Source organism: Argopecten irradians, chromosome 9 (genome assembly GCF_041381155.1).
Source record: "Argopecten irradians isolate NY chromosome 9, Ai_NY, whole genome shotgun sequence".
Lineage (NCBI taxonomy): Eukaryota > Metazoa > Mollusca > Bivalvia > Pectinida > Pectinidae > Argopecten > Argopecten irradians.
In genome coordinates this window covers 2,814,905-2,831,649 of record NC_091142.1, presented here as the reverse complement: position 1 = coordinate 2,831,649, position 16,745 = coordinate 2,814,905, and the positions used below count along the sequence as shown (strand labels likewise).

General features: G+C 34.9%; 1 protein-coding gene across 1 annotated transcript; it reads right to left on the bottom strand.

The window, feature by feature from the left end:
- Window positions 1-12,455: 12,455 nt before the first annotated feature.
- Window positions 12,456-13,559, bottom strand: LOC138331176 (uncharacterized). Its single transcript, XM_069278652.1, has one exon. The coding sequence runs from the start codon at window positions 13,557-13,559 to the stop codon at window positions 12,456-12,458; it is 1,104 nt and encodes a 367-aa protein (XP_069134753.1).
- Between the last annotated feature and the right edge of the window lie 3,186 nt (window positions 13,560-16,745).

The window sequence follows — 16,745 nt, the reverse complement described above, 5'->3', positions numbered from 1 at the left end:
TCATGTCATGCTTGACTGCACACCTAATAGTGAGGCCCCTATGGGGTACACACAATACACAATAATAGATACTATTGTCATCATTTTGAAGAGAAGGGTTTTATATAAACACAAGATCGATATAATACCACACGTGGATACTATCACTGTACCATCATGTAGGTCACCCAACCGTACCAAAATATCAATGGAATGTTAACTACAATGTATGGTCACCCAACCATACCAAAATATCAATGTTAATTATGTCAGAGATTAATAGTCTTTTGTTGGACAGTAAAAAACATCACTCATTGTCATCTCGAGTAGGATTTACTGAGCTTTATCCTTTCTTGGAATATCATTAAAATACTGAACTTCAGATTTAAAAAAAGTCTATAGCAAGTGGGCAATACACAGGCATTCAGTACTTAAAAAGTTGCTATTTGTTCTGCTATTGATTCTAAAGTATTATGTAGACCTACAATTTGTATAACAGCACGCTATTTAGCCAAAAAATAAGATGTCTGCTTAGGGTTAGGGTTACATTGGCAAAAAAAAACAGGGTGGGTAGGACAGGATTTTTTTTTTTTTTTTAAGTGTCTTTCACTCTTAAGTAATGGCCGAAACTGGAGTCTGATATCTAAAGTCCTGAATTTTAATTGTTTTTTGTAGTTGAAAGTAGCCATGCAAATATGACCATTTGGAAGGTAACTGAATACATGACGAGATCATAACATGTATTCAGTTACCTTCCAAATGGTCATATTTGCATGGCTACTTTCTTCTTTTATAGAGATTTACAGTTGAGCCCTACACTTCAAAATTAAGTTATTTTACCTTATAAACTCATGTAATTGACAGCATGGTCAGCATTGCTCCACATACATGTAAACTGAGGCATGTGAAATCTTACCTTAATCACCGTCACCATTTTTGTAGAGCGTAACTACAGTTACCCACATCTGGTTGGGTACAGTGAGTATACAATATGATGTGTGTACTGTATATAATATGATGTGTGTACTGTATATAATATGATGTGTGTACTGTATATAATATGATGTGTGTACTGTATATAATATGATGTGTGTACTGTATATAATATGATGTGTGTACTCTATATAATATGATGTGTGTACTGTATATAATATGATGTGTGTACTGTATATAATATGATGTGTGTACTGTATATAATATGATGTGTGTACTGTATATAATATGATGTGTGTACTGTATATAATATGATGTGTGTACTGTATATAATATGATGTGTGTACTGTATATAATATGATGTGTGTACTGTAGATATTATAATATGATGTGTGTACTGTATATAATATGATGTGTGTACTGTATATAATATGATGTGTGTACTGTATATATATGATGTGTGTACTGTATATAATATGATGTGTGTACTGTATATAATATGATGTTGTCTGTCTGTATATAATATGATGTGTGTACTGTATATAATATGATGTGTGTGTACTGTATATAATATGATGTGTGTACTGTATATAATATGATGTGTACTGTATATAATATGATGTGTGTACTGTATATAATATGATGTGTGTACTGTATATAATATGATGTGTGTTACTGTATATAATATGATGTGTGTACTGTATATAATATGATGTGTACTGTATATAATATGATGTGTACTGTATATAATATGATGTGTACTGTATATATATGATGTGTACTGTATATAATATGATGTGTGTACTGTATATATATGATGTGTGTGTACTGTATATAATATGATGTGTGTACTGTCTATAATATGATGTGTGTACTGTATATAATATGATGTGTGTACTGTGTGTGTACTGTATATAATATGATGTGTGTACTGTATATAATATGATGTGTGTACTGTATATAATATGATGTGTGTACTGTATATAATATGATGTGTGTACTGTATATAATATGATGTGTGTACTGTATATAATATGATGTGTGTACTGTATATAATATGATGTGTGTACTGTATATAATATGATGTGTACTGTATATAATATGATGTGTGTACTGTATATAATATGATGTGTGTACTGTATATAATATGATGTGTGTACTGTATATAATATGATGTGTGTACTGTATATAATATGATGTGTACTGTATATAATATGATGTGTGTATATATAATATGATGTGTGTACTGTATATAATATGATGTGTGTACTGTATATAATATGATGTGTGTACTGTATATAATATGATGTGTGTACTGTATATAATATGATGTGTGTACTGTCTATAATATGATGTTATGTACTGTTATAATATGATGTGTACTGTCTATAATATGATGTGTGTGCTGTATATAATATGATGTGTGTACTGTATGTATATAATATGATGTGTGTACTGTATATATAATACTGTATGTGTGTGTACTGTATATAATATGATGTGTGTACTGTATATAATATGATGTGTACTGTATATAATATGATGTGTGTACTGTATATAATATGATGTGTGTGCTGTATATAATATGATGTGTGTACTGTATATAATATGATGTGTGTACTGTATAATAATATGATGTGTACTGTATATAATATGATGTGTGTACTGTATATAATATGATGTGTGTACTGTATATAATATGATGTGTGTACTGTATATAATATGATGTGTTTTCTGTATATAATATGATGTGTGTACTATATATAATATGATGTGTGTACTGTATATAATATGATGTGTGCTGTATATAATATGATGTGTGTACTGTATATAATATGATGTGTGTACTGTATATAATATGATGTGTGTACTGTATATAATATGATGTGTGTACTCCATATAATATGATGTGTGTAATGTATATAATATGATGTGTGTACTGTATATAATATGATGTGTGTACTGTATATAATATGATGTGTGTAATCTAATTTCATGTCATAAATACCGTAAGACACATGTGTAATAACACATATATGAAGTCACACGTAGTTTTGACGTCATAATCTAAAAATGACGTCGCATGATTGTCTCAGTAGATGGAAACATCACATCCGAGCTGGATTTCTACTGTTAGAAATACATAGAGATGTAATTAAAAGTTTCACTTATATTTCTATAAATAAAAGTTATGTGATAAATAGAATCTTACACTTGTGATCATGTGATATGAAATTCATCAATCTCATCAAATAATTTGATATGCCACGAGCCTTTGTATTAAATTATTTAACTCGTTTGATAAATTTCATACAACCACTCATGTACTACGATCTTCTATATATAATACCCTGAATTTGATTGATTAGAAGTTGGAGGCTTATTTAGGCATAAAGATATACTGAAATAATTGTATTATGACATCAATATCTAATTTCATATTTTATTCTCATTTCTATTGGTTAGATCTTTTAGGTTATATTCTATAGACCAAAAGAATTGTACATCAGGTATAATGACGTCAAAATATTTAAATAGATAATTTAATAGACCACTAAATAATCAGGATCATAATTTTGTTTTTTATCCAATGTTGGCCTATATAGATAGGTTTGACTGTATACCACATGTACAGATACTTAAGTGGTCTTTATAGACAGGTTTGACTATATACCACAGGTACAGATACTTGGGTGGTCTTTATAGACTGGTTTGACTGTATACCACATGTACAGATATCTTGGTGGTCTTTATAGACAGGTTTGACTGTATACCACATGTACAGATACTTAAGTGGTCTTTATAGACAGGTTTGACTATATACCACAGGTACAGATACTTGGGTGGTCTTTATAGACAGGTTTGACTGTATACCACATGTACAGATATCTTGGTGGTCTTTATAGACAGGTTTGACTGTATACCACAGGTATAGATACTTGAGTGGTCTTAATAGACAGGTTTGACTGTATATCATAGGTACAGATAATTGGGTGGTCTTAATAGACAGGTTTGACTGTATACCATAGGTACAGATACTTGGGTTGTCTTTATAGACAGGTTTGACTGTATATCACAGGTACAGATACCTGGGTGGACTTTATAGACAGGTTTGACTGTATACCACAGGTACAGATACTTGGGTGGACTTTATAGACAGGTTTGACTGTATACCACAGGTACAGATACCTGGGTGGTCTTTATAGACAGGTTTGACTGTATATCACAGGTACAGATACCTGGGTGGACTTTATAGACAGGTTGGACTATATATCACAGGTACAGATACCTGGGTGGACTTTATAGACAGGTTAGACTGTATATCAAAGGTACAGATACCTGGGTGGTCTTTATAGACAGGATTGACTGTATATCACAGGTATAGATACCTGAGTGGTCTTTATAGACAGGTTTGACTGTATATCACAGGTAAAGATACCTGGATGGACTTTATAGACAGGTTTGACTATATATCACAGGTACAAATACCTGGGTGGTCTTTATAGACAGGTTTGACTGTATATCACAGGTACAGATACCTGGGTGGACTTTATAGACAGGTTTGACTGTATATCATAGGTATAGATACCTGAGTGGTCTTTATAGACAGGTTTGACTGTATATCACAGGTATAGATACCTGGGTGGTCTTTATAGACAGGTTTGACTGTATATCACAGGTACAGATACCTGGGTGGACTTTATAGACAGGTTTGACTATATATCACAGGTACAGATACCTGGGTGGACTTTATAAACAGGTTTGACTATATATCACAGGTACAGATATTTGGGTGGCCTTTATAGACAGGTTTGACTGTCTACCACAGGTACAGATACTTGGGTGGTCTTTATAGACAGGTTTGACTGTATATCAGAGGTACAGATACTTGGGTGGTCTTTATAGACAGGTTTGACTGTATACCACAGGTATAGATAGTTGGGTGGTCTTTATAGACAGGTTTGACTGTATATCAGAGGTACAGATACTTGGGTAGTCTTTATAGACAGGTTTGACTGTATACCACAGGTACAGATACTTGGGTGGTCTTTATAGACAGGTTTGACTGTATACCACAGGTATAGATAGTTGGGTGGTCTTTATAGACAGGTTTGATTATATCACAGGTACAGATACTTGAGTGGTCTTAATAGACAGGTTTGACTGTTTATCACAGGTACAGATACTTGGGTGGTCTTTATAGACAGGTTTGACTGTTTATCACAGGTACAAATACTTGGGTGGTCTTTATAGACAGGTTTGACTGTATATCAGAGGTTCAGATACTTGGCTGGTCTTTATAGACAGGTTTGACTGTTTATCACAGATACAGATACTTTGGTGGTCTTTATAGACAGATTTGACTGTATATCACAGGTACAGATACTTAAATGGTCTTTATAGACAGGTTTGACTGTATATCACAGGTAGATATATATATATATATATATATATATCTAAGGTGTGTTGACCAGTACCAGTTACATGACAGTGATTGTTATTCCTACAGTTTTTATAGACAAAATCATCACATACCAAAAAATGTCATTAGAAATGTAGTAACAAACAGCAATACACATGGCTTACTCAAGCAGACGACAAACCTCTATCAATGAGTACATTAGGTTTAAATATCACCCACAGAGAAACGTACACCATTGGACCTTGATAACACCACTGTGTGCATCAATCTGATCTAGATGATGCAGAAATACTGTAGATTTAATTGTAAAGACACATGAAGATTAGGATAGGTTTGACCTTGATACATGTATATGAGAGTTAAAATAGGTTTGACCTTGACACATGGGGGTTCGGATAGGTTTGACATTGACACATGGGGGTAAGGATAGGTTTAACCTTGATACATGAGGGTTAGGATAGGTTTGACCTTGATACATGAGGGTTAGGATAGGTTTGACCTAGATATATGAGGGTTAGGATACGTTTGACCTAGATATATGAGGGTTAGGATAGGTTTGACCTTGATACATGAGGGTTAGGATAGGTTTGACCTTGATATATGAGGGTTAGGATAGGTTTGACCTTGATACATGAGGGTTAGAATAGGTTTGACCTAGATATATGAGGGTTAGGATAGGTTTGACCTTGATATATGAGGGTTAGGATAGGTTTGACCTTGATACATGAGGGTTAGAATAGGTTTGACCTAGATATATGAGGGTTAGGATAGGTTTGACCTTGATATATGAGGGTTAGGATAGGTTTGACCTTGATACATGAGGGTTAGGATAGGTTTGACCTTGATACATGAGGGTTAGGATAGGTTTGACCTTGATACATGACGGTTAGGATAGGTTTGACCTAGATATATGAGGGTTACATAGGATAGGTTTGACCCTTGATACATGAGGGTAAGGATAGGTTTGACGTTGATACATGAGGGTTAGGATAGGTTTGACCTTGATACATGAGGGTAAGGATAGGTTTGACCTTGATATATGAGGGTTACATAGGATAGGTTTGACTTAGATATATGAGGGTTAGGATAGGTTTGACTTGATACATGAGGGTAAGGATAGGTTTGACCTTGATATATGAGGGTTAGGATAGGTTTGACCTAGATATATGAGGGTTAGGATAGGTTTGACCTAGATATATGAGGGTCACATAGGATAGGTTTGACCTAGATATATGAGAGTTAGGATAGATTTGACCTTGATATATGAGGGTATGGATAGGTTTGACCTTGATATATGAGGATTAGGATAGGTTTGACCTTAATACATGAGAATAAGGATAGGTTTGACCGTGATACATGAGGGTTAGGATAGGTTTGACCTTGATACATGAGGGTTAGGATAGGTTTGACCTTGATACATGAGGGTAAGGATAGGTTTGACCTAGATATATGAGGGTTCGGATAGGTTTGACCTAGATGCATGAGGGTTAGGATAGGTTTGACCTAGACATATGAGGGTTCGGATAGGTTTGACCTAGATATATGAGGGTTCGGATAGGTTTGACCTAGATATATGAGGGTCTGGAAAGGTTTGACCTAGATATATGAGGGTTAGGATAGGTTTGACCTTGATACATAAGGGTTAGGATAGGTTTGACCTAGATATATGAGGGTTACATAGGATAGGTTTGACCTAGATATATGAGAATTACATAGGATAGGTTTGACCTAGATATATGAGGGTCCGGATAGGTTTGACCTAGATATATGAGGGTTAGGATAGGTTTGACCTTGATACATGACGGTTAGGATAGGTTTGACCTAGATATATGAGGGTTACATAGGATAGGTTTGACCTATAGATATATGAGGGTTAGGATAGGTTTGACCTTGAAACATGAGGGTTAGGATAGGTTTGACCTAGATATATGAGGGTTACATAGGATAGGTTTGACCTAGATATATGAGGGTTAGGATAGGTTTGACCTTGATACATGAGGGTAAGGATAGGTTTGGTCATCGGACATAATAATGAAGAACTAGCAGAGCCAAAGAAAACAAAAATGCACAATGTTTCTTTAATGAAAAGGAATATTTAATTAAAACATTTCATGGTGCTTTCAAATAAACTGTATTTTCAATTCACAAGCTAAAAAGTAACCCATATTCTATTTGAAAATATTTGCTAGATGAACCTTGTGTTAAGGAAACAATGAATTTTAGATCATTCATCTATGTTAACCCTGTGTGTGCCTCTTATATCCTACTTAATACTCTTAGTGTTCTCAGAGATTTACGTTCAGTTCAGTATGTCGACTACTCAGTCAGCGTTTTAAATACAATGTTTGTAGGATTGTATTGTGTTTTGAGTTTAATCTCCAAACAGCGGTGTACATTATCATCATGTTCTGTAAGCACTGTGGGCCTTCTAATTGGGTTTTAAACTTTACAATCAAATTACATGTGAATCGGCAGTAAATTTTAAAGGTAAATTCATCTGTCCATCTCAGTAACTCAGCCCATAAACGCATGCAGAAAGGGTCACACCCTAAATATTTTACAATGCAAATCCCATCTTGTTAGCATACATCATTTAGTCGCAATTATAAATTCTGAATCATAATTGCTTCCTCATCAAAGACTAAATCAAAAGATATATAAACGATTAATCAATTAAAGGATTGATTATTGATTATTGATAGCTTGTTCTAGTAAAGCCCAATCTGCTGATATTTAAACCAGAATACATAATGTCAACTTTGAATTATTGCTCAGCTGTCTTAATTAAATTATATGAGACATTATATAGTAATGTGTCATTTTGTGGCTCAGGTTGTAGAAGAAATATATCTTATTAAGTAAATGTTTTATCTGGGGTTTTTTATTCAAATTGTTCTTTTAAGTATTAAAGTTAGTCTGCACACAAAAAACAATGAGATGAAATGACTTTAATAATAATTTTGAAAATTTAGTATGAAACAAGAGGCCCCAGAGGCCTTGACAATCACCTGAGGGCTGAAGCAGGGTAATTGATTTACCATGGCATAATGGCAGTCAGGACCATCATGGACATTTAATATTGTTATGTAAGGTACTGCTTATATACATCCACACGAAGTTCAGTTCCAATGTTAAACAAAACAAAAAATTAGCTTTCCTCTATATCAGGAATACACATTTCACCTAAAAAATGTTTTCACTACATAAACTATAATTATAGATCAATCCCCTCCCCAGGGGCCAACACTGAACCCCGGGGTTATATAATTGACATTTTTGTAAAGGATTATAAGACCTTCTTATTTGTGAAGAGTATTTGTTTATACCGTTTCTGGAATTTTAGAAGAAGATTTTTGAAGTTAAAACAAAGTTAAAATTTTAGATCATTTATCTATGTAAATAGACTTTGTTCACCCTGTGTTTGCCTCTGATATCCTCCTTATGTAATAATTCTTAGTGTTCTCAACACAGAGACATATGTAAAACCTTTTTGGTCCCTTTGGGTCTCCCTCCTCAGACCCCTTGGTGTCAGTCAGGGAAATTTTGTCAAGGGTTTAATTCAACAGCCATCTCATACTGATAATTCTGACAACATTTGACTTATTTCCTATAACAAATTATCGAATAATTCTCAAAAATGTATTTTCCCAATATAACTATAGTAAACTTAACCTCCTCCCCAGGAGGGAAGGTGAGACCCCAGTGTCATTTAATTCACACTTTTGTAAAGGACCTAAGACTTTTCCGTCTATGAAGAGTATTTTTGATTCTACCATTTCCGGAATATATCAAAAGAAGATTATTGAAGTTTTAGCCAATTTGAACCCACTTGGCCCTGCCCTTCTAGTCCCTGAGGGTCAGTCATGGAAAATTTGTTTATATGATTCAATGTCCATCTCATACAGATAATTATGACAATATTTGACTCATTTCCTATAACAAATGACCAAATAATGCTCAAAAATGTGTTTTCTTTATATAAACTATCATAAATATGGTATTTGAAAAGCTTCACTGCCAGTAAATAAAACCTAAAATATGTGACATATTTTCTTATTCATTTTTAAAACAAAAAGTGAGACATTTCTGTAGAATATCTCATATCCATATATGTACATGTAATCATGAAGCAGCAAGCCAAAGAAATAATCAAATTAATCCTTCAAAGGGGCATAACTCCTACAGGATTACATCCATTGTACTTTATCCTTCTAGGAGAAATCCTAATGGGTAACATGTATTTTAAATTTAAACCAAGTAACCATATCACTTATACAAGAAATACCAGATGTGTGCCCATCAAAGAATGACTTTTTTATAGAGTGCACGTTTTTTTCATAAATTAACAAGCACTACAAGCAGGTACATGGCATGGCTATTTAGCTCGCCCTGGGTCATGATCACCGACTACCAGATCCTAATGTGCAGTAGATATCGTGACAGGATAGGGTTATGATTAAATCTTTCAGTCAATGTTCAATGCATAAAATCAATACAGAATCAAAACATTACTTGAAATTTCTATTTCAAATTCCTTGAACTTTCAAGGTTTGTTTTAGGAGCAATATACTGACATATAAGCATGACTGGACACATGTTACGATCATGAATCTTTAGTAAGGTACATGTATCTCTGAATCTAAATGGCTAAATAAATATACTAGTCTGTAGCTTGAAACAATGTATAGGTATGTCTGACTATGAAAAGAGGGATCCTTACTATGCATTTCAAAGTTATCAAATATCAAAATCCAAGATAGCTGCCTTTTAGCCATCTTGTTCACTAAACAGTCCCAAAATCCCATATTCACAACTAGGGTCATAGGGAAACATACATATGAAATTAGTGAAAGATCTTTTAAGCACTTTTTGAGAAAAAGCAAACAGAGATTAAAAAACAAAGTGTAGGCAGACATGTATGACAGACTTAACAATCATTATATACAAAGTGCAGGCAGACATGTACAACAGACTTAACAATCATTGCATACAAAGTGCAGGCAGACATGTATGGCAGACTTAACAATCATTGCATACAAAGTGCAGGCAGACATGTACAACAGACTTAACAATCATTGCATACAAAGTGCAGGCAGACATGTATGGCAGACTTAACAATCATTGCATACAAAGTGCAGGCAGACATGTATGGCAGACTTAACAATCATTGCATACAAAGTGCAGGCACACATGTATGGCAGACTTAACAATCATTACATACAAAGTGCAGGCACACATGTATGGCAGACTTAACAATCATTGCATACAAAGTGCAGGCACACATGTACGACAGAATTAACAATTATTGCATACAACATGCAGGCAGACATGTACAACAGACTTAACAATCTTTGCATACAAAGTGCTAGCAGACATATATGGTAGACTTAACAATCATTGCAAACAAAGTGCAGGCAGACATGTATGGCAGACTTAACAATCATTACATACAAAGTGCAGGCACACATATATGGTAGACTTAACAATTATTGCAAACAAAGTGCAGGCAGACATGTATGGCAGACTTAACAATCATTGCATACAAAGTGCAGGCAGACATGTATGGCAGACTTAACAATCATTGCATACAAAGTGCAGGCAGACATGTATGGCAGACTTAACAATCATTGCATACAAAGTGCAGGCAGACATGTATGGCAGACTTAACAATCATTGCAAACAAAGTGCAGGCCAACATGTATGGTAGACTTAACAATCATTGCATACAAAGTGCAGGCAGACATGTACAACAGACTTAACAATCATTGCATACAAATTGCAGGCAGACATGTACACCAGACTTAACAATCATTGCATACAAAGTGCAGGCAGACATGTACAACAGACTTAACAATCATTGCATACAAAGTGCAGGCAGACATGTACGACAGACTTAATAATCATTGCAAACAAAGTGCAGGCCAACATGTATGGTAGACTTAACAATCATTGCATACAAAGTGCAGGCAGACATGTATGGTAGACTTAACAATCATTGCATACAAAGTGCAGGCAGACATGTATGGCAGACTTAACAATCATTGCATACAAAGTGCAGGCAGACATGTACAACAGACTTAACAATCACTGCATACAAAGTGCAGGCAGACATGTATGGCAGACTTAACAATCACTGCATACAAAGTGCAGGCAGACATGTATGGCAGACTTAACAATCATTGCATACAAAGTGCAGGCAGACATGTACAACAGACTTAACAATCATTGCATACAAAGTGCAGGCAGACATGTATGGCAGACTTAACAATCATTGCATACAAAGTGCAGGCAGACATGTATGGCAGACTTAACAATCATTGCATACAAAGTGCAGGCAGACATGTACAACAGAATTAGCAATCATTGCATACAAAGGGTTCACAACATGTTCTTGGTTGGGTTCACTGAAAGCATAATAATACAAGGCCACTGATAAAATTGATAATCATAATGTTACTATAGGATATACATCCAAACATTCATCTATACTGCTCTGTAGGATGGACATCCAAGTTCCTATACTGCTCTGTAGGATGGACATCCAAGTTCCTATACGGCTCTGTAGGATGGACATCCAAGTTCCTATACTGCTCTGTAGGATGGACATCCAAGTTCCTATACTGCTCTGTAGGATGGACATCCAAGTTCCTATACTGCTCTGTAGGATGGACATCCAAGTTCCTATACTGCTCTGTAGGATGGACATCCAAGTTCCTATACTGCTCTGTAGGATGGACATCCAAGTTCCTATACTGCTCTGTAGGATGGACATCCAAGTTCCTATACTGCTCTGTAGGATGAACATCCAAGTTCCTATACTGCTCTGTAGGATGGACATCCAAGTTCCTATACTGCTCTGTAGGATGGACATCCAAGTTCCTATACTGTCCTGTAGGATGGACATCCAAGTTCCTATACTGTCCTGTAGGATGGACATCCAAGTTCCTATACTGTCCTGTAGGATGGACATCCAAGTTCCTATACTGTCCTGTAGGATGGACATCCAAGTTCCTATACTGCTCTGTAGGATGGGCATCCAAGTTCCTATACTGCTCTCTAGGATGAACATCCAAGTTCCTATACTGCTCTGTAGGATGGACATCCAAGTTCCTATACTGCTCTATAGGATGAACATCCAAGTTCCTATACTGCTCTGTAGGATGGACATCCAAGTTCCTATACTGCTCTGTAGGATGGACATCCAAGTTCCTATACTGCTCTGTAGGATGGATACCCAAGTTCCTATACTGCTCTGTAGGATGGACATCCAAGTTCCTGTACTGCTCTGTAGAATGGAAATCCAAGTTCCTATACTGCTCTGTAGGATGAACATCCAAGTTCCTATACAGCTCTGTAGGATGGACATCCAAGTTCCTATACTGCTCTGTAGGATGGATACCCAAGTTCCTATACTGCTCTGTAGAATGGACATCCAAGTTCCTATACTGCTCTGTAGGATGAACATCCAAGTTCCTATACTGCTCTGTAGGATGGACATCCAAGTTCCTATACTGCTTTGTAGGATGGATACCCAAGTTCCTGTACGGCTCTGTAGAATGGACATCCAAGTTCCTATACGGCTCTCTAGAATGGAAATCCAAGTTCCTATACTGCTCTGTAGAATGGATACCCAAGTTCCTATACTGCTCTGTAGAATGGATACCCAAGTTCCTATACAGCTCTGTAGAATGGATACCCAAGTTCCTATACAGCTCTGTAGAATGGATACCCAAGTTCCTATACTGCTCTGTAGGATGGACATCCAAGTTCCTATACAGCTCTGTAGGATGGACACCCATGTTCCTATACTGCTCTGTAGGATGGACATCCAAGTTCCTATACTGCTAAATAGGATGGACATCCAAGTACCTATACCGCTCTGTAGGATGGACATCAAAGTTCCTATACTGCTCTGTAGAATGGATACCAAAGTTCCTATACTGCTCTGTAGGATGGACATCCAAGTTCCTTTACTGCTCTGTAGGATGGACATCCAATTTCCTATACTGCTCTGTAGGATGGACACCCATGTTCCTATACTGCTAAATAGGATGGACATCCAAGTTCCTATACGGCTCTGTAGGATGGACATCCAAGTTCCTATACTGCCCTGTAGGATGGACATCCAAGTTCCTATACTGCTCTGTTGGATGGACATCCAAGTTCCTATGCTGCTCTGTAGAATGGATACCCAAGTTCCTATACAGCTCTGTAGATTTGACATCCAAGTTCCTATGCTGCTATATATAATTACCCCCAAATAAAATGACTTGCATAAATGCACTCAAGCGAAAATAGTCCCACATCAGGAAAAACTAAATGATACCCAAAAATAAACAAGATTGTGTGCAAGACAACAAGAGAATAAAAAAGGAAGATTGGAGGTTGTATACAGTTTTAGGCTAGAGGGGAAAAAGTCCACACATAGAACAAAACACCTATATATCAACCACTTTACCTTTTTATTATTACTCGGCTTCGCCTTAATTTGGACACGCTTGGTTACCTGCCAAAAAGCCATTCAGATTACAATTCAAATAAATTAAATATAGACTTGTACAACGTTGTATAATGTTTAAATAGAGTCAACACATTGATGTTTGTAAATATATACATAATCCTTGGTTTGTATATATATACATATATATATACAGTATAACTTGTCTAAACCAGATGTGAACAGGACCAGTCGATTTGTTCGGTTTATACAGGTGTCCGGTTTATAGAGGATAGAACCTTATCACAATATGTTCACATGGAAATCATCAGAAGATTTTTTTTTATTACAGCACAAACATTTATTCTCACATATGTACATGGTAGAACACAGAATTCCATCCTATGTATTCTTGGTTTCTGAGGTACAATTACATGACACAATCCATTTCTCTCGGTGCGCTACATACAACTGAACTCTCAGAAGTTATGTGTATGTTTTATTGTTAGAATTGTCTGTGAAAAGTATTCATAAATACAATGTACATGTAACAAAACCGTCAAATGAAAATTGACAAGTTGTCACTATCTAGCCCTTAGTATACTGGTACAGGTAAATCCCCTTAGGAGCCTTATGATCAGTCCCATGTTGTGAAAACATTGTTGCCAGTTTGCCCAAGTTAATTTTACAAAGAAAGGTATAGTAATTATATATAACATTTCCTAGGCAGTTCTGGTTTTCAGAGTATACAGGTTCCGGATTATGCAGGTTTTGGGTACTATAGTTTATTAAGATATTTGCCGGGACCAAACAAATTAATCGGTATAGACAATTGCAAGTTTCCGGTTTATACAGGGTTCGTTTTGACAAGTTATACTGTACATAATCCTTGGTTTATATATGTATGTATACATAATCCTTGGTTTAAGTAGATATACACAATCTTTGGTATATATAGATAAACATAATCTTTGGTTTTACAAAATCCTTTGTTTATATATATATAAATATAATCCTTGGTTTATATATATATATAAATAATCCATAGTTTATATAGATATACATAATCCTTGGTTTATATAGATATACATTATCCTTGGTTTATATATATATAAAATAATCCATAGTTTATATAGATATACATAATCCTTGGTTTATATAGATGTACATAACCCTTGGTTTATATAGATATACATAATCCTTGGTTTGTATATATATAAATAATCCATAGTTTATATAGATATATATAATCCTTGGTTTATATATATATAAATAATCCATAGTTTATATAGATATACATACAATTCCTTGGTTATATATAGATATACATAATCCTTGGTTTACATATATATAAATAATCCATAGTTTATATAGATATACATAATCCTTGGTTTATATAGATATACATAATCCTTGGTTTATATATATATATAAATAATCCATAGTTTATATAGATATACATAATCCTTGGTTTGTATATATATATAAATAATCCATAGTTTATATAGATATATATAATCCTTGGTTTATATATATATAAAATAATCCATAGTTTATATAGATATACATAATCCATGGTTTATATAGATATACATAATCCTTGGTTTATATATATATAAATAATCCATAGTTTATATAGATATACATAATCCTTGGTTTATATAGATATAACCTTATCACTGGTCCCACTATATATAACATACCTTATCACATGGATATACATATCCTGATACATAATACAACGTACCTTATCACTAATCCTTGGTCCTACTGACACACAATAATCCTTTTATCATATGATATACTAATCCTAGTTTATAAATATACACTTATCACTGGTTTATAACTATGATACACTCCCACAATACCTTATCACTGGTGTCTACTATAGACAACCATATCACTTGGTAAATAGTATACTGATCCTACTCCCATAGAGTAAACTTTATCAATCACTGGTGTCTATATATAATTATACATAACCTTATTTACTGGTGTCTACTGAGTAAACCTTATTTGATCACACTCCCAGAGTAAACCTTGTACTGATCTACTGACATAGTAACATTATCACTGGTGTCCCAGATATATACACACCTTATCCTTGGTCACAGATCCCAGAGTAAACTGTCTACTGATCCCACACAACCTTATCACTGAGTAAACTTGTCTACTGATAAACACTCCCATATCACTGGTTCACTGATCACACTCCCAAGTAATCACTTATCACTGATCCCACTCCCAGGTGTCTATACTGATCATAAAATATCACTGGTGGGCAGAGTAAACTTTATCACTATCCCACTCCCAGGAGTAAACTATACAATGATCCTTATCACTGGTGTCTACTGACACAGTAACCTTTATCACTGGTGTCTACTGACTGGTGTCACTGATCACATATTATATCATCACTGATCCCACAGTAAACTTTCTCACTGATCCACACTCTATCACTTTAAACTTACTTACACACAACCTTATCACTGATGTCTACTGACTTCACTGATAGAACAACTATACCTTATTATCACTGATCCCTGACTCCCAGAGTAAACTTGTCACTGTTCACTAAGAACACAACACTGATGCATCACAAAGTATTAAATACTGGTATTACTTTAAACTGTTATCACTGATATACTATATAGATAAACTGGTGTCCACTGATTGTTCAACTGATGACTATCATTTATGCTGGTTGTCCCACTCCCAGAGCATCTTTATCACTGGTGTTACCAAACAAAACCTTATCACTGATCATTCTACTGACATTGAACCTTATCACTGGTCTCTACTGACACACAACCTTATAAAGTACCTTCACTGGACTGTGTCTCACCCGATTTCACAACTATATACTATATCATAAAATCACTGAATCCAACTCCATGTATTATCACTGGTTCACTACTGACATACATTATCACTGGTTATCACTACAAACCTTTTTTCACTGGCTGTCTACTG